The sequence below is a fragment of the Panicum virgatum genome, chromosome 9K, assembly GCF_016808335.1.
Source record: "Panicum virgatum strain AP13 chromosome 9K, P.virgatum_v5, whole genome shotgun sequence".
Lineage (NCBI taxonomy): Eukaryota > Viridiplantae > Streptophyta > Magnoliopsida > Poales > Poaceae > Panicum > Panicum virgatum.
Window position 1 is genome coordinate 51,698,552 of NC_053144.1, and position 26,809 is coordinate 51,725,360.

The window sequence follows — 26,809 nt, forward strand, 5'->3', positions numbered from 1 at the left end:
CGTCGCTTCCTGAACCCGTAGCCAAGAGCGAGAAGGAGAAGGAGAGAGAGAGAGAGAGAGAGAGAGACTTAGCCGTTTCGGTGCCTCCTTTCCCGCATCCTCCCTTGACTCGCGGAGATGTCGGACATCCAGGAGCCTCTGCCGTGAGGGAAATACTCCGCCACCGTGGCAGTTCTAGAGCAGCTGGTCACCGACCGGCTGCTGCCGCGAAACCCCGACTCGGGAGCGCCGGCGTGGATTTCCCCGCACCCAGACGAGACCGAGCCGAAGCCCCCGCAAGGCTACGCCGTAAGCTTCGTGCGCCTCCATGAGCGAGGCTTCGGCGTCCCCGTCAGTACGTTCATGAGGGCCTTGTGTGAGTACTACGGAGTGGAGCTGCACAATTTCAGCCCCAACTCCATCTCGCAGGCGGCGGTCTTCGTCGCCGTCTGTGAGGGGTACCTCGGCATCGAAGCCCACTGGGACGTCTGGATCCATCTGTTCCACGGCGAACTCTTCATCGAGAACGCGCGGAACCAGTCGAGGCGGTACGCGCGCGCCGGTGGCCTGACGCTCCACGTCCGCCCGACCCGGAGGAACTTTTACATATCGAGCAAGATGACGACGAACAACGCCGGGTGGAGCCGAGGGTGGTTCTACCTTCGGAACCACAAGGGCGCGCTTCCGGCGTTCACTAACAAGCTTCTCTCCCACACCAACGCCGCCCGGAGGGCGAAGTACGCGGTGGCGGAGTTTCCCCAAAATCCCGCGGATCTTTGGAGGATCAAGATGCGCCCCGAGCCGGGGTATATTTCCCTGGTAAGTTTTGGCTTCGAACTCGTCGTGCGTCGTGTAGTTCCCTTTTCCTGACCCTATCTCGGGTGTGTTTTACAGGGGTTGAGGTGCGGCATCTCGAGGCCCCCGGTCCCAGAACAACGCCTGATCAATCGCCTCCACGCGGAGAAGATGAAGAGGCGGAAGGACGTGGCGGAGACGAAGGCCGAGAGGAAAAGGAAGAGGAAGGCGAGGCACGACAAGGCGTGCAAGCTCGCTCGCGCGGAGGGGAAGCCACAGCCCGCCACACCCGAGTCCTCGGAGGAGGACGAGGAGGAGGCCTCAGACGCCGAGGACCACGCTCTGAGGAGGGACGGGGAGGGCGCGAGCCCCCCACCGTTCTACCTGTGGGACGAAGAAGAGGGAGCGACCGTGGCGCCAGAGGAGCCGAGGGCCGTAGTGGGGTCATCGGCGAATCCCTCCCTCGAGGGTGCGGCGCGGGAGTCATCCCCGCCGGCGGCCGGCGAGGAGACGCCCGCGCCCCAGGTGCTGATCCGTGGCGACGAGGCTGCGGCGGGAGAGGAGTCGTCCGTGCTGGCAGCCTCGAGCCACCGGGCCGACACGAGGGGGGCGCCTTCGGGGCAGTCTTCGAGGGACAGCACGATGCCGCGGACTCGAAGGAGCGCCACAAGGAAGCGGAGCATGAGTGCTCGATCTGGGTAAGTATTTTGGATTTCGTTTTTGTTACGTATTTGGTGGATTTCTCGATCCTGCTCAACTCGAGTCTCTTGATTTCCAGCCCCGGGGCCGTTCCCAAGGATGCAGTGCGGCTTGCCCCGGCCAAGGCTCTCAAGACCGGGGCACGCAGCACTCCGCACACGGCACCGCAGCCCCAGCCTGCCGTGGATCTCGAGGCGGCAGCCGCTAGGCTACGGGAGGCCATGGCTCGAGGGGCCCAGGCGGCGCAGCAAGCTCGGGCACAGGAGGAGGAGGGTGATGTCGGTCAGAGCGACGCCGGCCAGCGTGGTGCCGAAGCGGCTGCTCAGGCGGCCGATGCCGGCGAAGAGGCCGGCCGGGGCAGTGTCGGTGGCGCTGCCCAGGCGGCCATCGAAGTTGAGGCCGGTCAGGGCGACGCGGCCAGTGCTGCCCGAGCGGATACGGAAGGAGAGACCGGTGGGGGCACGCAGGAGCGCCCTGCCGACCGTGTAGAGGAGACCCTCGTCTTCGAGCCCTCGAGGGCCGAGGGAGGGGGCGTCGCGGAGGAGGGTACGGCGCAAGAGGCGCCGGTGGTGGAAGGAGCCCCTGTTTCGGGGCCCGCGGAGGCCCTGGACGAGGGTACCGTTGCGGTAGTGCCTAAGCCAACGGCGCAAGGGGGTGTGACAGCGGTGGTGGAGCTGCCGGACAGCAGCGAGGAGTACGGGGATTCGATGGACATCGACCCCGCTGCTACGGCGAGCGATGCCGCACACATCGCTGAGTTCGCGTCTGCCAGCGCGGGCGTGCTCGAAGCGGGGGCGTCCGAGGGGAGCTACCTCGGGGAGATCATCCCGTCCGGGGTCCCCTCGGAGTTCCTCCGCAAGGAGCAGGAGGAGGAGGCCTGGAACAAGCAGATGGGCGTCGGTCGCGAGATCTTGCAGGCCCTCGACCGCGCCTTCCAGCTCCACCAAAATGCGGATTACCAGGTCAGCCAGGTAAATACTTCCCCCTCGAAAATTGCTAGGATTTGGTTTAACTTTTATGCGTCTTCACCCACGTCCTCCCCTTTGCAGCAGCTGAGGGAAATCTCGCGCGAAAAGAGCGCCGAGATGAACCGGCTGTACTCCCAGCTGAGCCAGCTCGGGCAGCACAACGCCGAGCTGGTACTCAAGAACATTGATGCCAACGCGAAGATGGCGGATCTGGGAGCGCGTCAGCAGGTGCTGGAGGAGGAGCTGGCGCGGGTTGCTGGTGAGTGGGACGTCCAGAGGGCGGCAGCGCAGGAGAAGGCCCGGGAGGCTGAGGCACAAGCTGCCGAGCTGTAGCGCCTTCGGACGGCGCTCGAGGATCGAGCTCGGGAGGCTGAGGCGCAAAGCGCCGAGCTGCAGCGTCTCAGCACCACGCTCGAGCAGCAGAAGGCCGAGCTCCTCCACAGGGAGGTAGCCGTGGTTGCGCTCACCGGGACCCTCCAGGAACAGGGCGAGGCCCTCGAAGGGAAGGAGATGGCTCTCCAAAACATGGGGGCTACCCTTAAGGAGAAGGAAGCCTCCATGTCCTTGCTCGAACAGGCCGCTCGAGCCTAGAGGGAGGAGGCACAGAGGAACATCACGGGTGAGTATCTTCGATTTTTCGTTGATTTGTTACTTTTCGTAACTGACATTGGTTTCCTTTGCTCAGAGCTGAGGCTGAAGGTGGCGGACGAGACCGCGGCGAAGGAAGCGGTCCACACCGCGCTCACAGCGGCACAGATGGAGTTTGCTGAGCTGGAGCAAACCGCCGTGAGCGTGTGTCGAGAGCTCGAGGGGGAGGGTGCCGTCTCGGGCAGTTCGGTGATCAGCCGCCTGCGCGCGCTAGGCGGCTGGATTGCCGAACACGCCAAGAGCAGCTTCCGTCTCGGTGTCCTACGGGCTCTCGCCATGGCCTCGACACACTACCTCATGGATCTCCAGACGGTGTCGTCGGGGTACGTCGTTCCCGATGATGCGGATGTGGACGCCGCGTCGGTCATCATGGATGAAGCCGATGCAGCCGCGGAGGAGTTCGCCACCGTCCTCACCGAGAAGTTAGAAGCAGACATCCCTCCCATCGCCGAATTCGATGCCCCTGAGGGCCCGCAATGGGGGGGATGATAGCCTGTAGGAAAACTGGGCCTCGAAGCCCATGTAAATAGATTAGTGTTTATCACAGTCGCGCTTTGTAATCGCATCCTATGAATATAAGAGATTTTATTTTCGTAATTTGAATGTGTGGCCCGTCAAGGCCTTGTGCGTTCGAGCCTATATTTCTTTACTTTATTTCCGTGTTCTACGTATGCGACTTAGATAAACATCTGCGAGGAAGTTCGCGTTCATAAGCAACGTAGGCGTAGGGTGGTGAGGGGGGTGCCGTATCCCGGAGGCGTAGGCGGCCCCACGACTCGGCCAGCCCCGTACCGTAGTTGCTTACGCCTCGCGTCCGTTTTTTCCAAGGATACGAGAAGTTTAGGGTCGAGACGGAAATATTTCGAAAAAACATTGGCGACTTTTTGGGGGACGTTCGGGGGTTCCCCCCTTAGTAGCCCCCGAGGGAGGCTCAGCTTTGCCGAGGGTAAAGCTGAGCGTACCTCAATGTTCGTGCGCACCCGAGCCCTCGAGGGTCCGGAAGGTTCCCAAAAAGCAATAAGTAAAGCGTACTTCCTTATTATTTCGGGAAATTGAAAATGCGAGTACGACCAATATATAAATAGCTTGAAATGCTAAGGATAGAAGCGATGTAGCTGTTGTATGTTCCAAGCGTTGGAAAGGACTTCGCATGGAGGTGAGAGCTTGTGGAGGCCCCTGTTGTCCTGTCGGAGCCTCAGCACCAAGTCCCCTTCGTTGAGGTCTCGGCACCGGACCCTCTGCGCTTGATACCTTCGCAAGGACTGCTGGTAGCGCGCAGAGTGGAGGAGCGCCACGTCTCGAGCCTCGTCCACTTGGTCCAGTGAGTCTTCGCGAGCTCGCTGGTTTTGTTGCTCTTGGTATGCCTTGAGCCTTGGCGATCCGTATTCCAAGTCAGTGGGGAGAATGGCCTCGGCGCCGTAGACGAGGAAGAGCGGGGAAAGCCCGTGGCTCTGCTTGGGGTCGTCCTCAGGCTCCAAATGACCGAGGGTAGCTCCGTGAGCCACCTCCGGCCGAATTTGTTCAGCTTGTTGAAGATTCTCGGCTTCAGTCCCTGGAGGATCATGCCGTTGGGACGCTCCACTTGCCCGTTCGTCTGTGGGTGTGCCACAGTCGACCAGTCCACACGTATGTGGAAACTGTCGCAGAACGCCAAGAACTTCTTGCCTGTGAACTGGGTGCCGTTGTCAGTGATGATCGAGTTCGGGACCCCGAACCTGAAGACGATGTCGGTGAAGAATAGAACTGCTTGCTCGGATTTGATCTTGCCGATGGGTCGAGCCTCGATCCACTTGGAGAATTTGTCGACCGCCACCAGCAAGTGGGTGAAGCCCCCGGGCGCCTTCTTCAGCGGACCGACGAGGTCTAATCCCCACACGGCGAACGGCCACGTGATGGGGATGGTCTGCAGAGCATGGGCCGAGAGGTGTGTTTTTCGAGCATAGAACTGGCAAACCTCGCAGGTCCGCACAACGTCGGTGGCGTCAGCGACCGCGGTGGGCCTGTAAAAGCCTTGCCGGAACGCGTTACCCACGAGGGTGCGTGGCGCGGCGTGATGGCCGCAGACGCCGGCATGGATGTCGCGGATCAGCTCCTTTCCCTCGGGGATGGGGATGCATCGTTGCAGGACACCCGAGGGGCTGCGCTTGTGTAGCTCGTCGTCGATTAGGATGAAGGACTAGGCCCATTTGGCGAGGCGCCGCGCCTGAGCACGGTTCGAGGGTAGGACCCCTCGAGTCATCCAGTCAAGGTACTGGACACGCCAATCTCGCGAGGTGGGGGCCTCGTCGACTTCCATTGCTTCGGCCTCGTTCGCAGAGGTGGTCCCGAAGTCAATGTCCATGGGTTCGGCCTCGTCCGCCGAGGAGTTCTCGCCGGAGGGCCCAGCGGATGAGGGGCCTGGCTCCGTCGGATCTTTGAACTCGACGGAGGGCTTGGTGATGTCGTGAGCGAAGATGTTCGGGGGGACGGTGGTCTGCCCCGACGCGATCTTGGCCAGTTCGTCGGCGTCCTCGTTGTACTTGCCCGGGACATGATTGAGCTCAAGGCCATCGAATTTGTCTTTGAGGCGGCGCACTGCGCTGCAGTATGCCTCCATCTTCGGGTCGTGACAGCTAGACTCCTTCATTACTTGGTCGACGACGATTTGAGAGTCACCGCGCGCGTCGAGGCGTTTGACGCCGAGCTCGATGGCGATGCGGAGGCCACTGAGGAGGGCCTCGTACTCCGCCATGTTGTTAGAGGCGGGGAAATGCAAACGTATCACGTACCGCATGTGTTCTCCGAGGGGTGAGATGAAGAGTAGGCCGGCTCCAGCGCCGGTTTTCATCACCGACCCATCGAAGTACACTGTCCAGCATTCGCCCTGGATTTGCGGTGGAGGTAGCTGAGTGTCCGTCCACTTAGCCACGAAGTCGGCCAAGATTTGGGACTTGATCGCCTTGCGGGGGGCGTAGGTGAGTGTTTCTCCCATCAGCTCCACAGACCATTTGGCAATTCTACCCTCGGCTTCCCGGTTGCGGGCTATCTCTCCCAAGGGGAAAGATGAGACCACGGTGACGGGATGAGCCTCGAAGTAGTGGCGCAGCTTGCGCCGAGCCAAAACCACTGCGTAGAGCAGCTTTTGAATATGCGGATAGCGTGTCTTAGTTTCAGACAACACCTCGCTGATGTAGTACACCGGTCGTTGGACGGGCAGAGCATGACCCTCCTCTTGTCTTTCGACCATGATCACCGCGCTGACCACTTGGGTCATCGCAGCTACGTACAGATAGAGGGGCTCGCCGTCCGTAGGTGGTGTGAGAATGGGAGCACGAGTGAGCGATGCCTTCAGCCTTTCGAGGGCTTCTTGAGCTTCGGGGGTCCACGTGAAGTGCTCGGTTTTCCTCAAGAGTTGATACAGGGGTAAGCCTTTCTCGCCGAGACGCGAGATAAAATGGCTAAGGGATGCTAGGCATCCCATGACCCTCTGTACCCCCTTTAGGTCTCGGATCGGTCCCATCCGAGTGATGGCCGAGACTTTGTCAGGGTTGGGTTCGATGCCCCGCTGGGAGACGATGAAGCCCAAGAGCATGCCTCGAGGCACCCCGAACACGCACTTCTCGGGGTTAAGTTTTACCCCTTTGGCTCGTAGGCAATCGAATGCGATCCTGAGATCAGCAACCAGGTCGTCCGCCTTCCTGGATTTCACAACGATGTCATCGACGTATGCCTCTACGCTGCGCCCTAGATGGTCTCCGAAAACGTGGAGCATACACCTCTGGTATGTGGCTCCGGCGTTTCTGAGGCCAAAGGGCATCGTGACGTAGCAGTACATGCCGAAGGGTGTGATAAAAGAAGTCACGAGCTGGTCGGACTCTTTCATCTTGATTTGGTGGTAACCGGAATAGACATCAAGAAAGGATAAGAGTTCGCATCCCGCGGTAGTGTCTACAATCTGATCGATTCGTGGCAAAGGAAAGGGAACCTTTAGACATGTCTTATTTAAACTAGTGTAGTCTACACCCATCCTCCAGCTTCCACTCTTTTTCTTCACTAATACTGGATTTGCTAGCCACTCGGGATGGAATACCTCTTTGATGAATCCGGCCGCCAGAAGTTTCTGCAACTCCTCGCCAATCGCCAGGCGCTTGAGCTCGTCGAAGCGTCTTAGGCGCTGCTTCACTGGCTTGGAGTTGGGTCGGACATCAAGAGAGTGCTCGGCGACCTCCCTGGGTATGCCAGGCATGTCCGAGGGGCTCCATGCAAAGATATCTGCGTTGGCGCGGAGGAAATCGACGAGCACCACTTCCTATTTGTCGTCGAGGGTGGCACTGATCTGCAACGCCTTGTCGTCGGAGTGGCTCGGGTCGAGGGGCACCTTCTTGATACCCTCGGCGGGTTCGAAGCTCCCGGCGTGTCGGTGCGTGGAGTCCAAGGCCTCGCTCGCCATTTTGTCGAGGGTGGCTGCGAGGGCCTCGTCCTCCGCTTGAGCTTCCGCACGCTCAACGCACTCGACGTCGCACTCGTAGGAGTGCTCGAACGAAAAGCCGATGGTGATGACGCCCTTCGGACCCGGCATTTTGAGCTTGAGGTAGGTGTAGTTGGGGATGGCCCTAAACTTGGCGTAGCAAGGACGACCAAGGATGGCATGATAGGACTCTCGAAATCCCACCACCTCGAAAGTGAGTACCTCCTTGCGGAAGTTGGCTGCTGTGCCGAAGCACACAGGCAGATCGATCTGGCCGAGGGGTTGGACTCGCTTCCCTGGCGCGACGCCGTGGAATGGTGACTTGCTGGGGCGAAGCTTGTCTAGTCCGATCCCCATGAGCTCCAAGGTGGGAGCGTACATGATGTTGAGGCTGCTGCCTCCGTCCATGAGCACCTTGGAGAAGTGGGTGTTACCGATGATGGGGTCGACAACGAGCGGATACCGTCCTGGATGCGGGACGTAGTCGGGGTGGTCCTCGCGGCCAAAGGCGATGGTATCCTTCGACCAGTCGAGGTAGGATGGCGTGGCTTTGGTGACGGAAAAGACTTCGCGGCGCTCACGCTTGCACTGCCGAGGAGTCATATTCGTCGTTGCTCCTCCAAAGATGAAGAAGGCGTTCTCCACTGGGGGGGAACTCGTCATCTCCACCTTTGTCGCCTGCGTCCTTCTTCTTGTCTTCGTCGCGATGCGCGACGCGGTTGTAATACTTCTTGAGCATTTCTTACTGCTCGAGGGTATGGTTGACCAGGCCCTTGTGGTAAGGGCACGGCTTCTTGAGCATGTCGTCGAATTGGCCACCACCACCTCGAGGGGGGCCTCGTGGCCCTTTGCGGTCTGGGGCGACAGCGAAGGCCTCCTCGGAGTCCTCTGCCCGCCCCGACTCACGCTGGTTCGGTGGGACCAGCTTCTTTCCCTTCCTCCCCCGCTTCAATTTCTTGGCGGGGGCGTTGGACTTGACACTGCTGCCCTCCGCGGGCGCATCGTCCTTGCACTTGCTCGATTTGTCATCGAAGATGGCACCAACAGCCTCCTCGCCGGCGGCGTAGTTGGTGGCAATGTCGAACAACTCATTGGTGCTGATGGGTCGGCTTCTCGCAAGCTCGTGCACCAGGTTCCTGCACGTCGTACCCTCGAGGAAAGCGTTGATGACCTCGACATGGGTGATGCTGGGGAGCTCGGTGCACTGCTTGGAGAAGCGTCGCACGTAGTCACGCAGGGACTCGCAGGGCTTCTGGCGACACCCTTTGAGGTCCCAGGAGTTCCCAGGGCGCACGTACGTGCCCTGGAAATTGCCCACGAAGATATGGACCAAGTCGGCCCAGTTGTGGATCTGATCCGCAGGCAGGTGCTCGAGCCACGTTCGTGTGGCGTCGGCAAGATGAAGAGGAAGGTTGTGGATGATGACCGCGTCCTCCATCGCACCGCCTAGCTGGCACGCTAGGCGGTAGTCATTGAGCTAGACTGCAGGGTCAGTCTCGCCCGAGTATTTGACGAGGGTGTTGGGTTGTCGAAAGCGCGGGGGAAAAGATGCAGTTCGAATCTCCCGGCTGAACACCCGGGTGCCCGGAGGCTCCGGTGACTCACCCCTGTCGTGCTCAGGGTCGAAGCGTCCACCCCGTCGAGGGGTGTACCTCCTGCCGTCGATGACGTTGCGGGCGTCGCCATCGCCAGCGTGCCCGCGAGTGTCACGGATTCGCTCCCTTACGGGAACTCTCCCGACGCGCTCGTGCACCGAGGGCGCCTTCGCACCGGGCGCCACGGCTGCCTTGCCCTTCCGTGCTGGGGTGTGTGCTCAGAAACCTCGCGGTCCTGATGCGCGGTCCCATCCGGCTGCTCCGGGGCTTTCGAGCGCATACGAGACGCAGAACTCTTGGCCTGCTGCACGGCAGCTTGCTCGATGAGGTCCTGTGCCTCGTGGCGCAGGTTGCGTCCCGAAGGTGTCGATGGCTCGGGCATAGCTTGGAGTAGGTAAGCCGCAGTGACGAGCTTCTCGCCCGCCGTCTTCAGCTCCGGAGATTTGTCGACGTTGTGGTCGGCCAGGATGCGCTCCCGTGCAACACGTCCCGCCGCCTGGGCGTGTGCACCACGCGCGGTACGTTGCTGCTCGAGTGCGGCGCGCAGCTCCTGGGTTTGTTGACGCTGCTCGTCGAGCTTGGCTTGAAGCATTCTCGGGAAGGATAGAAATCCCCCCTCGCTGGAGTCTTCGGAGCAGGTGAGGCAGTAAGCCGTCGCCAGCTGGAACGAGCGAAGAGCGTCGGGGTGGCGAACCCCGGAGTAGTCCTCGGCCTCCTCAGCCGTGAAGTTGTTCATGAAGAAGTCGATGTCGTCGGCGATCGAGCTCGCCGTCTCGGGGTGGGATTCGTCTGGGGACGACGCGATGAGGCTACGAATCGACCGAAGATGATGACCCGGCAGATCCTCATGCTTGATGAAGTTAGCGCTGGTTGATGAGGCGTGGGCGGCAGCGTTGCGCATCCCGAAGGGGAAGGGCGACGCCGAAGTCGAGTCCCCCCTGGGAGGCACTAGTGCTGCCGCTGGCGATGGTGCCGGCGCAGATGACGCCGAGGCACGCGATGACGAAACGGTGGCCCTGTTGGCCGTGATGCTGAGTTGCGACATGCCAGCCTCGACCCACGTGGGGGAGTTGTGGCGTGCCGCGCGACGCCGCTCCGCGCGTGCTTGTCGCGAACGCAGGCCCGAGCGCCTGTTGCGCCGGGCTGGTGAAGTCGGGGTGACGGGGTTGCGTCCGGGCAAGAGGAGTTGCATGAGGTAACCGTTGCCGGTTGCTCTGAACTCGAGACTCCCGAACGAGATCACGCGTCCCGCTGGAAACGGATCCGAAACGCCCATGGGGTATGGGTTGGATCTGTCCGCCATTCCTGGAGATCAACTGGGAAAAAGAGAGAAAAAAGTCACGCAGTATGCCCCTACTTGGCGCGCCAACTGTCGGTGTCCCGACCCGGGGGCCCGGATCCCAACTAGTAAATGCTGCGTGTTTCCTTGTCCCAGATGATGATGCAAGAGGCAACACAGTAACGCACGGTTTATCCTGGTTCCGGCCGCGGGGCCGTACGTCCAGCAAAGGGGGTGTGCGAGGGCACTGTATTATCTTGCACCCGGAGTGCTTGTAGTAGGGGGTACAAGTAAGGCGAGAGAGGGAGAGAAGCTCCCAAGTCTCAGCTAGGAGTGGAGTCGGTTGAGATGAGTGCTCAGTAGTCCCTGAACGACCTCTTGGGAAAGAGAAGCCAGAGAGAGAGAGAGTCTAACCAGCCAGCAGCCCAGAGTCCAGCAGCCCAGGCTAAAGGAAGCCCGCTCCCTCCTTTTATTGTCACAAGGAGGGGCGGGGTACATGAGTGGGGGCATAGAAGTCGTCGTTTTCCCCTGAATCGCGGGGTACAGTGGTTGGATACTATAGGAAGTACACTGTGGGAAGGCGGCGCGCGTCGCTGTCGTCCTGGATCTCGTCCTTGGTTCTGCAAGGATCGCGCCGGTTGTCCTGCAGTGTCCCTGTAGGTGGCGTGGTCGTCGCTGATGTATGGTCTCCGATATACGGCGCGGTGGCATTTGGTGGGCCCTATGGATTAGGGTCCTGCATGCACCAGTGGTAGTGGTAGCGGGGCGCGCGGCAGCCCTGGACCCCCTGGTCGGTGTGCGGGCGTGCACACTAGGAGGTCCAGGGGACGCGCGGAGGTCCCGGTCTCCACAAGGGGGGAGGTCCGGGGCCCTGCCCGTGCGTGCTGAGTGCCCCTCACGGAAGGACACGTGACATCGCCGGACCCCTTCCTCAGCGGGGAGGTGAGTCTGGATGGTTGGCATCGGCAGAACACTAACGGGAGCAGTGCCGAGCCTGTCCTATCCCGTGTTACAGGTCCCAAGGTGCTGCTACAGCATCCGGGATGGCGAAATGGTGACCGGAGTCAGCGGATGGGGACCCCGGTCACATCCACTGTGAGAGTGGCAGTCTGATGCCGCCCGTCCTTTGAGCCGTGGCGGAGTGGCTGGCCTTTAATGCCTTCGTACGGCGGTCGGTTGGGCGGCGGGGCTGTTTGTCCCTTGTGCCGAGAGACGGCCTCGAGCGAGGCGGAGATAAGTCACCCACTCGAGGGCAGATCCGCTACCCTCGAGCGAGGCGGAGGTGAGTCACCCGCTCGAGGGCAGATCCGCTACCCTCGAGCGAGGCGGATGTGTGTTGCGCGGTCGAGGGTCCCGAGGGGAGCCCTCGAGCGAGGCGGAGATGAGTCACCCGCTCGAGGATAGGTCTGCTACCCTCGAGCGAGGCGGAGGTTGTCCGGCGGGCCCAAGAGGGATGCGAATGGGCCGCACGCTGGGCTTCTTTGAGTCCTCTCCTTTCTTCCGGATGGGAAGCAGGTCGTGGGCCTTCGTGGGCCCAGTTGTTTTAACAGGTGTTTTGTGTTTTTAGAGGCGGTCTTAGTACCCCGATTAGGGTGTCCCTAATTGTAATACCCGACAGTACCACATAATAAGAAAAAAATTTATAAGAGACAAATATAAGACAACTATTGTATGACTTGACTCTTAGCACTTGATTTATATCCAAACACTCCGCTCTACTGTTAACCAAGGTCTCAGTCGCGTGGGCACAGTGTGCAGTGTACACGTGGAACGATGCAGCTACATGTAGGTCTGCTACGAGCCAAACGCTCCCGGTGGCTGTGCGTGCGGCGCAGCGCATTGTCACGCCGCGACACGGGTCTCAATGTCCGATGCATGCACTGAATACAGTACTGTATATACACGCGCGCGTGGTCAACGTACATATGCACTGGAGTGTTTGGAGGATCTCTAGACATTGCCACACATTTTTGCAGAATTTTTATTCAAGGAGTGTCCGCTTTGGAAGTCTAATAAACTGGGACAGCAATGGAGCAATGCAATCAGTCAGTTAGGGGAACTTCATTTTACCTCCTTAGTAATCTGTAATAGGATTTTTAAGCTATTTTAAATTTTTTTTGAAGGTCAACGGAAGGGGAGAGAGTCCCCCACCTGATGTCATTACCATGGCCCCATAACGGCCCGTTGGGTGAATAAAGAGGTACAGCCACCAGTTTTGTCCGAGTCCCCCACCAGTTTTGTCCGAGTGTTACAGCTATTTTAATTGTTTGGAAGTATACACATCTAAAAAACCAGCTTTACAATTAAATACATCTGTGCCAAAGAAAAAAAAGACTAAGACTATGATAATTTATAGTTGCGGTGAAAAAACAGCATTTTGTAACCCCTAAAATACATTTGGCCAAAAGTCTAGCCTGCCCTTATAGACAAAGTGATGCCAGGGATGGTGGGTGTGTTTGGGAAAGCTCCCAAAGCCGATTCACTGTTGAATGTGGTAGCAACTCTGTCAAACAGTTTTTCAAATAGAAGTGAATTTATACTAATACCTTATTATGTTTCAAAACAAAAAGGTTGACTACTACTCCCTCCGTTCCAAAATGTAGATCGTTTTGAGTTTTCTAGATTCATATATTTTGCTATGTACCTAGACATATGTTATATCTAGATGCATAGTAAATACTATGAATCTAAAAAGACAAAACGATCTATATTTTGGAACGGAGGGAGTAGTATGGTAATAAAATTGTGGTATAAACAGGGGCCGGGGGGAAACGTATAATTCTACGCCCGCACGCCGTCGCGGCACACAGCACACTGCCGCCTGTCGGCGCCATCGTCGCCGTGCTGGTATGGGTATAAATAGGGAGGCAGGAGGTGCTGGCTTCGGCTAGCCCACACTCGCTCGTCACAGACAAGCAGTCCACCACCACCGTCCACGCTCCGGCCAGCCTGAGAGTGGAGAGGGGTGGAGTGGCACGCGGGGAGCTCGCTTTCTCCGCATGTCAACGCAGACAAAAAGAGTAGACTCCTCGCCCAGTCTCCGCCTGCCCGTCGCCTTCGCCGGCGGCGCTCGGATATAAACCCAAGCTGCCGCACCACGCAGACGCAGGTTTCTCCGGGGCACATATCGAAGGGCAGCAAGAACAGTCGCCGCCACCTCTCCCCCTCCAACCAACAACTCCACCAAGGTAGTGCACTAGTGCTCTTGCATCTCGTCGCTGCGAGCCACTCAAGAACCAATTTGGTCCCTCCGTTACATGAAATTTGTTCCAATTCTTACATAATCGTGTAACTGACTCGTCTTGTTCCTTCCTTTTTGCAGAGATCTCGCAGCCAGCGCCGCCAGATGGAGCTCGTCGCCATGGAGGCGCTGGCGCCGTCGTCGGCCAACGGCAGGAAGCGCAAGTCCTCCCCGCCCTCCTCCGGCCTGGGAGACCTCCACGACGACATGCTCGAGCGCGTCCTCGCGCGCCTCCCGCCGGCGAGCTACTTCCGCCTCCGCGCGGTCTGCCGCCGGTGGCGCGCCGCCGCGGCGTCCCCGACGTTCCTCGACGCCTGCGCCCGCGTGCCATCCCGGGACCCGTGGTTCCTCATGCTCTCCGACTCCGACGGTCCCCGCCGCCCGGCCGTCGCCTTCGACGCCGCCGAGCGCGGCTGGAACCGCTGCCGCGCCGCGCCGGGGTCCGTGCCCGTCGCCGCGTCGGGCGGCCTCGTCCTCTACCGCGCGCCGGCCACGGGCGCGCTCACCGTCGCCAACCCGCTCACGGGCGCGTCGCGCGCGCTCCCCTCGCCGCCGCTGCAGGGCGCGCACCACCAGCTGCAGGCGATTGCCATGTACGGCGGCGCCCCCTGCCGCGTCACCCTCTTCGTGGGGGAGCTCCCGGACCTGTCCATGGCGGTGTTCGACTCGTCCAGCGACTCGTGGGAGGGCCCCGTGCCGCTCGCCCGCAGGTCCGAGGAGGACTCGTGCCCCGACGCGACGGGACATGGCGCCGGCGCCGGCGCCGGCGGCGACGACACGGTCTACTTCCTGAGCAAGTCTGGCGACGTGGTGGCCACCAACATGCAGCGCAGCGCGTCGAAGCAGTACTCCTCGGTGGTCGTGCCCTCTCCCGCGGGCGGCGCCGACGCCGTGGCCTACTTCCTCAGCCACTCGGGCACCGTCGTGGCCTGCGACACGGCGCGCCGCACGTTCTGGGAGCTGCCCCGCATCCTCCCCGTCTACTTCGAGTACTCCATCGACGTCGTGGCGTGCGGCGGCGCCGCCTACGCCGTCGTGCTCTCGGAGTACCTGGACACGGCGAGCCTGCGGGTGTGGGAGTTCGCCGGCGGCGCGTGGCGGCAGGTGGCCGCCATGCCGCCCGCCATGTCGCACGGGTTCCACGGCAAGCGGGCCGACATCAACTGCGTCGGGCACGGGGACCGCCTCATGGTGCGCGTGAGCTCCGGCGACGCGCCCAACGGCTGCTTCATGTGCGACGTGGGCACCAACCAGTGGGAGGAGCTGCCCAAGTACGTCAACGGCGACGGGGAGGCCAGCAAGTTCTTGGCCGCCTTCTCCTTCGAGCCCAGAGTGGAGATCGCCGTCTAAGTGTTTGCGATCCGCAGTGTGTGATTACTGTGTCGATTAAGGAGCCTAGTTTTGGTTTTGCTCCTCGTTTGTGTGATTGATTTCTTGATGTGTGCATCACTTCATGTACTTACCAGATTGTAGTGTCACTGCTCGTTGACATTGTATTGTTTCTCTCATATCAAATTTCAGATTGTTCTTCCCAAAAAAAAAACAGTTTGTTCATGGTTAATTCTTAGGATCGAAAAGGGAAAGAGTGCCGAGGTTTACTTTGGTAATAATATCTTTTTTTTCGACATTATTATACTTCCATCGCGCTATATCTTTGGATCGGAGGATTTAATAAAATAAAAAGATTTAGAATGGTGGAGGCGTGGAGCAGGGTATCTGATTCTATGCGAAGTACTTGGTTACATGGTTTTAGTGGCCACTTCATCCATCTATCTTTTGTTGTACATGAATCAAAGAATTTTTGCACAGAATTCCTCCAAGATGCTCCTTTTTAGAAAGGGGCATTTTTAGATGCTCGCCCAGAACAAGCCATTGCATAGGTTATTTTCAGATGCTCGCTAATAAGCCAGACCCTGCTTGGAAGGGGGGATTCTAGGATCCAGAACCCCTAATTTTTGGTAGAAACTCGAACACTGTTTGTTGACATTGTTCATCTCATATCACAATTTCAGATAGTTCAAGTCAAGTTATTATTTGGAAGTTGTTGATTTATGTGTCCAGTGCAGAGTACATTGGGGCATTGGCAATATCATTGTCATGCAGGCTTAATAAAATTCTATATGGTAGTAAGAAATCAAATAAAGTGCAGCTACAACTCGTCAAACTTGGGAGAAAAAGTAGAAGCAAGTTTTCCCTGTAACTAAAAGGAGGAAGGAAAAACATTCAAAAAAGAGGAGGAAGTAAAAATCGCACCAAGCAGGCAATGAAAAGAGCTTGAAGAAAGAACTGAAGAAAATGAAGAGAGCCAAGTCTTATTTTGCTAACAATTGCTTTTAGTCCCTTGAACGTGACATTTCCATGCGAAATGCTTCACTACATGATTTTGGCCACTTCATTCATCTCTCTTCTGTTACACATGAATCATGATAATATAAAATAGCAAAGAAAAACATAAAGGGCTATCAAACATTTAACAAAAAAAAGATGGTTTAACACAAGAAAAATCATGATTCTGTGTGATGAAGTACTTTGCATAGAGTACGATTCTGTGCTCCACCAATCAATCTTTATTGAATCCTCAATTACAAAGATATAGTGTACTTCATACATCCATTTCAAAAGAAAAAAAAAGTACTTTTTTTGAAGTTAAAGAAAAAAATTACTTCATTACATGGTTTAAGCCACATTCAAGCTCCAGCTCTCCTTTGTTATACATGAACAAAGACCAGAGAGAATGGCAAAGAACCAAATATAGGATCAACTAACACAAACGAAATTCCTCCAAGGTATATATACATATAGACTAAGCTATTTCATAGGATTTCAGGATGGGCGTCCAGAGACTCAATTGTTTGAGAAGGCCTATTAGCAAGAAAACTTCCAGGTCTGAATCAAAACAATCAAAACAGTAGCCATCCCGCTGAAAAAGGAATAAAAAGAGAACACCGTACACATACCCTTCCCCTTTCCCTTTTCACCGCTACTACTACGTCTTCCCATTAAGATGTGGTTTGCACATGCCAAAGCTGCTCCTCCTGATACCCCAGAAGAGCAAAATCAGAAAAAGGGAATAAAGGGAGGAAACCAACACCAACGTGGCAAGTAAAATAGCTTTCCGGGGGCCGTCCGTCCCCTTTCCCCCCGGCGCATGCCCACGGCCCGCCCCTATGCGACGGCAAAAGTCGCCGCCGGCGCCTTTGCTTTGGAAGGAAGAAGGCCTGTTTGCTTGGTGGGTGGCTTCAGGCCACTACCCAAGACAAGAGAAAAGAGCCTTATCATAGCATAGATGGAACTTGGGAATTGGGATCGCAGGGGGTAAAATAAAGCATCCAACTCAGTAATGCACCGTGGTTTTGCATTGCAGGTTGCAAGAAGCGAGAGCTTTGAGAACTGTTGGTGTGTGTGCTTTGGCGTCGCTTTTGTTCTGCTTTGGCCTGTGAAAGGAGGGGATGATTCGGCTTTAGCGAGTGCAAACAAGGCACCCAAAGTGTGCTTATCACCGCTTTAGGAGCAGCTCGATCAGCCTGCTGCCTCGCAGAGATTTATACTGTATATTATATCAGGTTTACGGTGGATTGCTCCCTTTGTTTCCTTGGACTCAACATGCAGAATTGCAGATGCAAAGGTTCAGCCTTGAGGTTTTTGCAGTTGGATTCCACGAGGAGCAAAGGTCGCAAGCATGGGCCTGTGGTGGCGGGCACCGGGGCAGTAGGATGACGGGGCCATGCCATGCATGCTCGATGGCAATGGCGTGCCTGTTGGAAAGAAAAGGTGAAAGACGGCAGGGGCATGATGGCATCCGTGGATGATGATGCGGGGGAGAATGATGGAGCGGTTGACAATCCACCGTAAACCTGATAACCGAATTCCTCGCGATCATTACCTGTCGGCCTCTGCGCGAAACGGAAAAGCTAGCGTTTCTTCATCTTTTTTTTTTCTCGCGACGGTGTCAGAGTCAGAGTTCGCCGCTAGCTAGGCCCTCTCTGCTGCGTCTCAATAACATTCGGAGTGCTTCTTGCTGTCTCGCCAAGGCATGCGTTTGGTTTGGCTCTGATGACGGTTCCTTTTCTTCCCCTTTTCTGAGGGGAGACCGACAGCGACTCTGATGATCCACTTGGATCTCTGAAGAACATCGGACCGAATTACTGGGCCAAGGGGTTTTCTGTGAGGACGGTGGAAAGGAGCTCGTATCGTATGAAACTGCACGGGAACCTGCCGTGGCAGCAGAGGAGCATTTCCATTTTATCCTTGTGATGGTATTAAGGTTAATCACAAGCTGCAGGCTGCAGCCTTGGTCCGAAATAAATTTCGCGAACACTTTTTGTATCTTTGACCAAAAATTTAGAGTAGTAAACGAAGTCTAATTACAAAACCACCTCCACAACCCCCCGTGAAAATCGCGAGACGAATCTAATGAGGCCTTTGACCGCATGATTAGAGGATGATTACTGTAGCATCACTGTAGCAAATCATCAATTAATGCCCGTCATTAGATTCGTCTCCCAAATCTACACCCATTCCTGAAAATCATCAACTAATATAAATTTATTACCCTTCGGTCTGTTACACTCCGTCTAATTTTTTATAACAGCACGTACAGAAAACCCACGCACTCATACCTCCTACTTTCCTCACGTGCCCCCTCCCTCCCATACATGTTTTTTTAATATTGATTGTCCAAAAAAATATTTTATCTCTTCCATATCATCTCCATTTCAAAAACAGATTACACCATTGTATTCGACGTGATGAGACGAAGAAACTAGACCCCACTTGCATATCTTTTGACGGTATTTACATTAGTAGCAACTTATATGATGATTTTCTCTCTTTCTGTAGCAACTTATGTATATATCGGCTTACTGCGGTGACAACTTATGTGTATATCGACTTACTGCGGTGGCAACTTATGTGTACAAATACTTTCGTTTTATGTCAACTTATGTGTATGAGTGTATGATAGATTTTATTTGTAGTAATTTATATCTTATACGTGTGGTAACTCATATGTATAATGATTCTGTTTTTTATAATTTTGTTTTATATGTGTGGTAACTTTTATTTTTATGATAATTTGTATATAAATTTATGTGTATGATAACTTACTCCTTGTTTACTACTTATGTGTGTGACATCTTTATGCTTGTGACAACTTATGTTTATAATACAATATATTTTGTGGTACGTTTGTTTCTATGACAACTTAAATATATTTTTAAAAAAACATTTATCTTATATGTATGTCAACTTGTATTTATATATGTGACAATTCATGCATATAGTAGATTATGTTGTATGACAATTTACTCTTTTTTACTACTTACGTGTAACATTTTTTTGGCAACTTATGTATATGATTGAATTTGTTTTGACAACTTATGTTTATAACAGAGCATATTTTTTGTGAACTTTATTTTTATGACAACAAACAATATAACTTTTGTAGTAACTTTATTTTATTTGTATAGCAACTTATGTATAGGAAATATTTTATTGTATGGCAACTTATGTGTAACAAATAGCAACTTGTCACCAACGTAAAATATCTTCAAAATATATGCAAGTGAGATTTAGTTTTGTTCGTCTCGTCGAGCTGAACACAACGGTACAATTAGTATTCAAAACGGAGACAGTACGAAGGAGATAAAATATTTTTTTATGAAGAACGTTAATGCTAAAAAAAACTTGTACAAATCAGTTGTATGTGGGGTATAAAGCAAAATGGAAGGGAGGTGGGTGGTCGCGCGCTCTCCATCCGCGCGATTGGTCGCGCCATATCCTTGTCCTTTGGTTAACTCATGCACAAGTAAATTACAACACAACTTTCCCCCCAAATAAAAAAAAGCCAATTACAACACACCTGCGCTTGCTTACATTTTTTTTTTGAGGTAAACATTTTTTTCTGACCAACTGAAAACAAAATTCCCCACAAACTGGTATGCATGCGATCGAGCCTCAAGGATGTTCTTCAACGCATTTGGACCTTATGCGCTTTCCAACAAAATGTGTCAACTTTCGTCTCATTTGGATAATAGAAGTACAAATTTGGTTTATTCATGAAGCGTACAGGTGCTCAAAGATTAGCATTGAGTGTGTATATGCAACCGTACCACCACGTCATATACTACTTCAATTCAATGCATGGCCTTCTTCAAGGAGACAACAATGACAGGGTACTTGGCCTTCTTTATTTCGAGGTGTTCTGCAACCATGGAGGCAAACACCATGAACAGTTCGTCAAGTATGGCCTCACCGAAGTGTTCGATGATCAGAGGCTCCATCACTGCCCTTATGCTTTTATTGGCGACATTTCTGCCACTGCTAGCACAATCCAGCACCACATCACTGTCTGAGTCATCAAGTGGATCCCAGTTGGACTCAAAGAGTCCTATGTGTTCGATGTCAAAGAGGTTCTGCTTCTCAATCAGCGCCTTTACTTCACCCACGGATGGTGCATAGAATGGAAGGTTAAAGGAGTTCAGCTTCTCCTTTTCCACCAGACCCTACACCATGAGTACACTCTTAGATTTCACAGTAATGCACTTTTCTGGGAGATGTGACAATAAAGCATTCTGAATTTTAATTTATCAATTTCTCCAGTGTAATTAAGTGTAGTTGCTGCTTGGGTACACTATCAGTTTGATTTTTGGATGATGGCCCTTATATTTGGAGATTTTAGATTGTTGAATGCTTTATTTAGTTTCCATACTTCTATGACGGGTCCTAGTAATGAGTAGTCATGCATAGAAATGTTTTGAATTATTGACACTTCCTCAGAAGCTAAATTTACCTACCTTTTGGACCAAAGACTGGAGAGCTTTGGCAAGCAATTCCCACATGCTGCCCACTTCACCGTGCATCAACATTTCTTCAGTCTTTCGGCCAAGAAATGTCAGCAGCATACGGCCACCACCAACAAGTTCCTTGTACCGCAATGTGAGGAACAACTTGAAGTCCTTCTGAAATTGTTCTTGGAACAATTTTACCACAGTCGGTGGAGTAGTAGTCTTCCCAATGTAAATGTTTGCTTCATTCACATAGGTTCCATTTGAGAGTTTCTCAGGCACCTATAGACAATCAAATATGTACATACATATAACACACAAAAGAAAATAAATATGTAGTTTCATATTATTATGAATTTTAAAGAACCCAAATTCACACTAATTCATCTAAAATTAGCCAACCATCCATTATAAGGTAGATTTTTCCACTTCCAATGCATACAATCTATGCTCCCAAAGCATCCCAGGAGAACCCCTACGCTCACAGTGTTATGCTCACTTGGAGATCTCAAGTTCTCATCTCCAAAGACCTCGACAACCCCTCTAACAAACCTTCTAAGACTTTCTATAACAATACTTTCACCTAAATCAATATATTGATCCATAAAATCTGCTAGTACGTCATAACTTAACATCATGTATACTGCAATAATCTTCTGCAAACAAGATAACCCAAGGCTTCCATTTGCCTCCCTCTTTTGCACAAAATAATCGTTATGTTGCTCTATTAGCTTGCACTATTATTAACATGAGCAAAGAAATACAAATAAGAATCGCTTGTAATAGATGAACTGACTAAATTAAAACCAAATTGGATGGACTAAATACAAACCTTCAACGAAGAAAGTTGGGCCATCGACTGGCTTGTTAGAAAAATAATCGTTGTACAACCTCCACGCGCCACTCAATCTACCACGATAGATATATTGACAACCAACCACAGATCGAGCCACCCGATCTTGGAGCATTGATAGCCTCATAGTGCATGTGAGGTACATGTAGTGCCAAAAGGATGAGTTCATCATTGTCATCCGACGATGACGATGATGAGTCTAAACAAGAGAAATAGCTCATTTCAACTAGAGAAGGAATAATGGTTTGGTGTGGCAGCAACGAGTATAGGCATCCATATATATAGATGTGAGAAATCTAGCCATTTAAATACTAGCCGTTAAAGGAGTAGATGGAAATGTAGTCGTTGTGAATAGTGCCATCCGAAATATAGCTGTTAAAAAATGGGACCTTTCAAAATATAGTCGTTACAAAAATGACTGTTGGAAATAAACAGTGCAAAAAGAAAATGGTCGATTAAAATAATCCTCATGGTAGTTACTTGGTACGAATAGATAATGAGGGAGTTGGAGATACAGGGGCAGGTATGAGAGATCTGTTGGAGTCCATTGCAAAATAGGGGAGAGAAATAAGATGAGACTTGAGAGGGCCTCATAGGGGTGGAATAGGGGTCAAAAAGTAGGAGGTTGGTTGGATTTGCTCTTATGTGACGCACTACAGAAACATATAAATCAAATAAATTCTACAAAAGTAAAAAATCAGGAACACATGGCCGTCCATCAGTTCTTACAAAACAACTTCAAAAAAGTTTGTGTATATTAGCATGGTATTTGAATTTTGAATATGAACGAAAGAGGGAAAGATAAAGCAACTTTGGTTACCTACCGATGCTAAATTTATACCCATCAAATTCTAAAAATTGAACCGTGGGTGTAATTCTCCTATTGCAAGTGTACGCCATGGACTAGAGTGCTTTTGTAGAAAAAAAAATGAACAGAGTAGTTCCCCTATTTCAAGGAACCAACGTACGCCTTGTGAATTGATATAAGTATATATATAGAACTAACATTATTTTTGTATCAGTTTTTTTATTCGGCTTCTTTGTTTAATGTTCGGATTTGTGAGAAAAACGAATCCAGCAGTGATAACATGGTTATAAGAGTTTCACTAGGCGGTAGCATCTCAGATCCTGGGCTGACTCTCCGTAGAAGCGAATATTATAGGATTTGACGGCATTGTGCTTCTAGTAGTAGGCGACGTCCATCGACGGCGACGCATCATATGTGCCTTCATAAGGGTGAATATGCGTGCAATATGCATTGTGAGTGTCTGGATTATACTGTGTAACTAAAAAATATTGCAATCGTTTGTTGCAACCAAAAGAAAATCATAGCAGTGTGATCTGCCTTTCTCTGGTTGTAGTAGATGCAACGTACATATACCTTGGAACGCCACATGAGGCTGTAGGACGAGTGGAAGAGATGGACGCTTTGGCCCGGGAAAAGCCTCGTGTAGAAGGAGCCCGGAAGCCCGGCAACGTAGCAAGGCAGCGCCACCGCTTCGTCTTCCTCCTCCGCGCCCAAGTCCTGCAGCTGCTGCAGCGACCGGAAGATGAGGTTGAAGTCGTTTCCGGGCAGATCGTTCAGGAAGAACTGCACTTGCATGGCGCGCCGCCGGTCCTCCGCCTCCTTCTCCTCCTCGCGGGCGCAGTCCCGGAGTGTGGTCATCACCTCGTCGACGACGAGCAGCGTGTTGGGCCCCGACGAGCAGCCGAGGTCGGCGACGACCAATGTGCCCGGACGGGAGAGCAACTTGTGGTAGAGGTCTTGTATGGCCTTCTGAAGCACTGGCTTGGTCTTCTGCAGTGCCTTCTTCTGCACCACACAGTCCACGGCACAAGTACATGAAACGACAGTCAACACCGTACTACATGCAGACCTTGTTTAGATGCATAAAGTTTTAGGTGTAAAATATTGTAGCATTTTTATTTGTATTTGTTAATTATTATATTGCCATAGGTTAACTAGGTTCAAAAGATTCGTCTCGCAAATTATAAACAAACTGTGTCATTAGTTATTTTGTTTAGCTATATTTAATATTTTATACATGCTTGAAAAAATTCGATGCGACGGAGAATCTTATGAAGTTTTGGAATTTTAAAGAAACTAAACAAGGCCGCAGTATATCGAGAATTCGAGATGCAGATTATTGCAGTTGAGGGAGGGCAAACCTGGAGCCTGGAATTGGCTGCGTAGCTGCTCGCCCCGTCGCCTGTGGCCATGCGAAGGTCCCTGGCCATGCGAAGGTCCCTGTCCACCTTCATGATGGCTATAGCAGCTAAGCTAGTAGGTGAGTTCTGGGGCTTGATTGCTTGTTTGCTCTAGTGTATGTATGGTCGATCTGAATCTACATGAAGTGCACTTGGGTTCTTTTATAGGGGCGTGGGCAGGTTTACCAAATCCGATCAAACAAAAACAAACAGTAAGAGGAGTGCATCCAATGATAATAGAATAGGAACTTCTTCCATATACATAGACTCCAAAAGCTAGTCTAAGAGATGGGTGACTCCCTCTATTTTTAAGTTGGTTTAATTCTCCTCCAACAATCAATATGGAACTAATCTCAACAAGCATGTACGCCCCACTTGCTGCCCACCGCCCGGAGCTGCCCGCCATGGTCGCCCGGAGCCCCTCCGGCGGGCCAGTGCGGAGGAGCGGTGGCCGGCGTGGGCGTCGGGCTCGCCTCTGGCCTGGCGGCCACGCCGCTGCTCTGAGGATCGATTGAGGAAGGTGAGAGGTTAGGAGCGAGCTCATCGGATTCTGATTTTTCTAAGCAGCCGATGGTGGGCCCAAATGCAGCAGCAAAAGTGGATCAGCATGTGCGGACGGTGAAACCCTGGAAGGTGGACCCTAGAGCAGCGTCCCATTTTTCGAACGGCCGGACACGGTAGCATTACCGTTTGGACAAAGTGTGCATTGCTATAGAATATAGAGAGAGATTATTGAGAGGAGCATACATGTATGTGCGTGTGTGTTCATATGGTGTCCCGCGTGTTGCTTATTTATTTTTTAATCTTTGAAAGGGTTGTGTATCTTGTATGCTAGCTCTACTACTATTTAGTTTGCTGGACCACCGGCCAAACACATGTGCGGCACCTGTGTCATGTGCGCCTGATTCCAATATGTGGCCTGTATATATCTCTATCCGGCCCTATTTAGTAAGGATGGATTCGGATGTCTATTCGAATCTCAGATTTTTGATCATTTTTCTTCGATTATGGACAAATAAGATATAGAATTTACTATGTAAATTCATAGCCTTGTATTTAACATTGATCTTGTAAAGATTCATAAAAACTAAACCTCAAATTTATTATATATATTCTCAAATAATAGATATAAAAATTCGAATACGAATCGGATACGGATACGAATCTTTTTTCACCTTTTTAATTGTAGGGAGCAAATAATACATAAAAAAATTTATACAAAATTTTATTCTTATGTGTAATAATATGCTTGATAATATAAAAAAAAGATTAGCATAAAATTTTAAGCATATCTATTTTAAAATATCAAATTTGTTCTAAGAATTCGGATGTTTAGATCCATCCCTACTATTTAGTTCTCAAAAAATTTTCTACAGTACTCATCACATCAAATTTTTTAACATATGCATGGAACATTAAATGTAGTTGAAAAAATAACTAATTACACAGTCTAACTGATTAGCACAAAATAAAATTTTTAAACCTAATTAGTCTATAATTAGATATTAATTGCTAAATAACAATGAAAGTGCTATAGTATTAAAATCCAAAAATTTTCACGAACTAAACAAGACTCTATTGACCTGGGCCGGTGTGTATTTAGCCTGTTACAATCAGCGCTTTTCGGTGATGAGATGCTTACCAGAAACAAAAAAATCTCATGCATCTTCTTTAACCTATGGCTTAGGAAACATGGCATCTAATTAACGACGTACTTTCTTGTGCAGTTGGTTCGGGTTTACAATGCGGATCCATCAGTCCGAGTACTGTATCCGCGGGGCTCGTTCCGCAAATCCTTGGGACTCGTTGCATTGCGGTCGTGCCTCCGACCATTACACTGTTGGAGAAACGTTATCGGTACTAGCAGTTTAGTGCCGGTCACACAGAAACCGGCACTAACGTGTATGTACAGTACATGACTGTCACATTAGTGCCGGTTAGACTCCCCAGCTGGCACTAAAGTATCACCCCCAACGGTCAGCAGACAACCCCTAACGGTCAGCAGCCAATTTAGTGCCGGCTGGACTTCCCAGCCGGCACTAACTTGGCACGGTGCAGGTTAGTGCCGACTTAAGGGTCCAGCCGGCACTAACCGTCGACAGTTTGTGCCGGCTGAAATTATTGGCCGGCACTAAGTTGCCCCGTATATACTGGCTCCTCTCTTCTTCCCCAGCCCGACCCATCCATTTGGCCGAGCTTCTCCTCTCTCCCATGGCATGTTAGAGGGGAGGTGCTGCCCACTTTCTCCAAAATTTGTGAGGATTTCACCCATCCAAGTGCACCAAAGGTTAGCAGCTTCTTCCACTCTTCTTTCACGGTGTTTATTCTTTCATTTCATGCTTTCTAGGTAAAGAAAATAGTGATTTTAAGGTTGAGGAACAATGAGCATAATTTTTCAATTTGTTCATTAATTTGAACAAAATAGAATTGATTTGTTGTGTTTTAGAGAAGGTGTAACACCCTAATTTAAATTCCAGCATTTTATAATAAATTTAATGGGCTTTATTTAAATTTCTAAGGTTTATTGTGTTTAGGCTTGCTTTTAATATAATTTTGTTTCACAAGTAATTAAAATTTTGTCTAAGTTTAAAACTTTGTTGTTGCATTCATGCTGGAGCATCTCTTTTATTTGTTTGAGTGCTAGTGTTGGATTCAAATTTGAATTTGAATTCAATATTGTTTGAGTAGTGTTTGAAATAGGAAAATCCTTACCCAAACTCAACCCAGCCCAAACCCCACACTAACCCGGCCCAACTTCCTCTCTCGCGCATACCGGCCCAGCTCACCCCTCGCCTCAGCCCGCGCGGAGCGCTCGGCCGCACCGCACGCTCGCGCCTCACCCGCTGCCACGCCGGGCCCACGCGTCAACACCTTCCCCTCCCCTTCCTTTCGCCCTCCAGCGCAACTCCGTGCCCGAGTTCACCGGCGAAACCGCCGGGGATTCCCTTCCCCAACCGCGCCCGCGATCCCCGGCTCCTCCCTTTAAACACCACCCCGGTCCCTCCTGACCCTGACCCATCCCACAGCGCCGCGTAACCCTAGCCATCGCCTCCCCATTGTTCCGCCGGCGCAGAAGCTCTGCTCCACCCCGGCCACGCCACACCGCCGCGCCCCAACGCCTGCAAACCACCGCCGCACCTACGCCCGCGCATCAGGAAGCTTCTCGCGGCCACCATCATCGACCACGACCCCTGCATCATCGGAATCGAGTCTTGACTCCACCGCGGATGAGTTTCGCCGCCGCCGAAATTCCTCGCCGCCGTTGACGTTCCTGCCCTCCCTGACCGCGCTCCACTTCTGCAGCACCTAGGC

General features: G+C 52.3%; 2 protein-coding genes across 2 annotated transcripts; one reads left to right on the forward strand and one right to left on the reverse strand.

Annotated features, from left to right (window-relative positions):
- Positions 1-13,213: 13,213 nt before the first annotated feature.
- On the forward strand, positions 13,214-15,212 carry LOC120652116 (F-box only protein 13-like). The gene is made up of 2 exons (XM_039929828.1): positions 13,214-13,598; positions 13,733-15,212. Exon 2 carries the CDS (start codon positions 13,757-13,759, stop codon positions 14,999-15,001), a length of 1,245 nt encoding a protein of 414 aa, XP_039785762.1. The 5' UTR covers positions 13,214-13,598; positions 13,733-13,756; the 3' UTR covers positions 15,002-15,212.
- A 4,401-nt stretch (positions 15,213-19,613) lies between these two features.
- Positions 19,614-23,839, reverse strand: LOC120652117 (anthranilate O-methyltransferase 2-like). The gene is made up of 4 exons (XM_039929829.1): positions 23,459-23,839; positions 22,671-23,102; positions 20,446-20,718; positions 19,614-20,154 (listed from the first exon to the last, which is right to left on the reverse strand). The coding sequence occupies exons 1-4, from the start codon at positions 23,549-23,551 to the stop codon at positions 19,786-19,788; spliced, it is 1,167 nt and encodes a 388-aa protein (XP_039785763.1). The 5' UTR covers positions 23,552-23,839; the 3' UTR covers positions 19,614-19,785.
- Between the last annotated feature and the right edge of the window lie 2,970 nt (positions 23,840-26,809).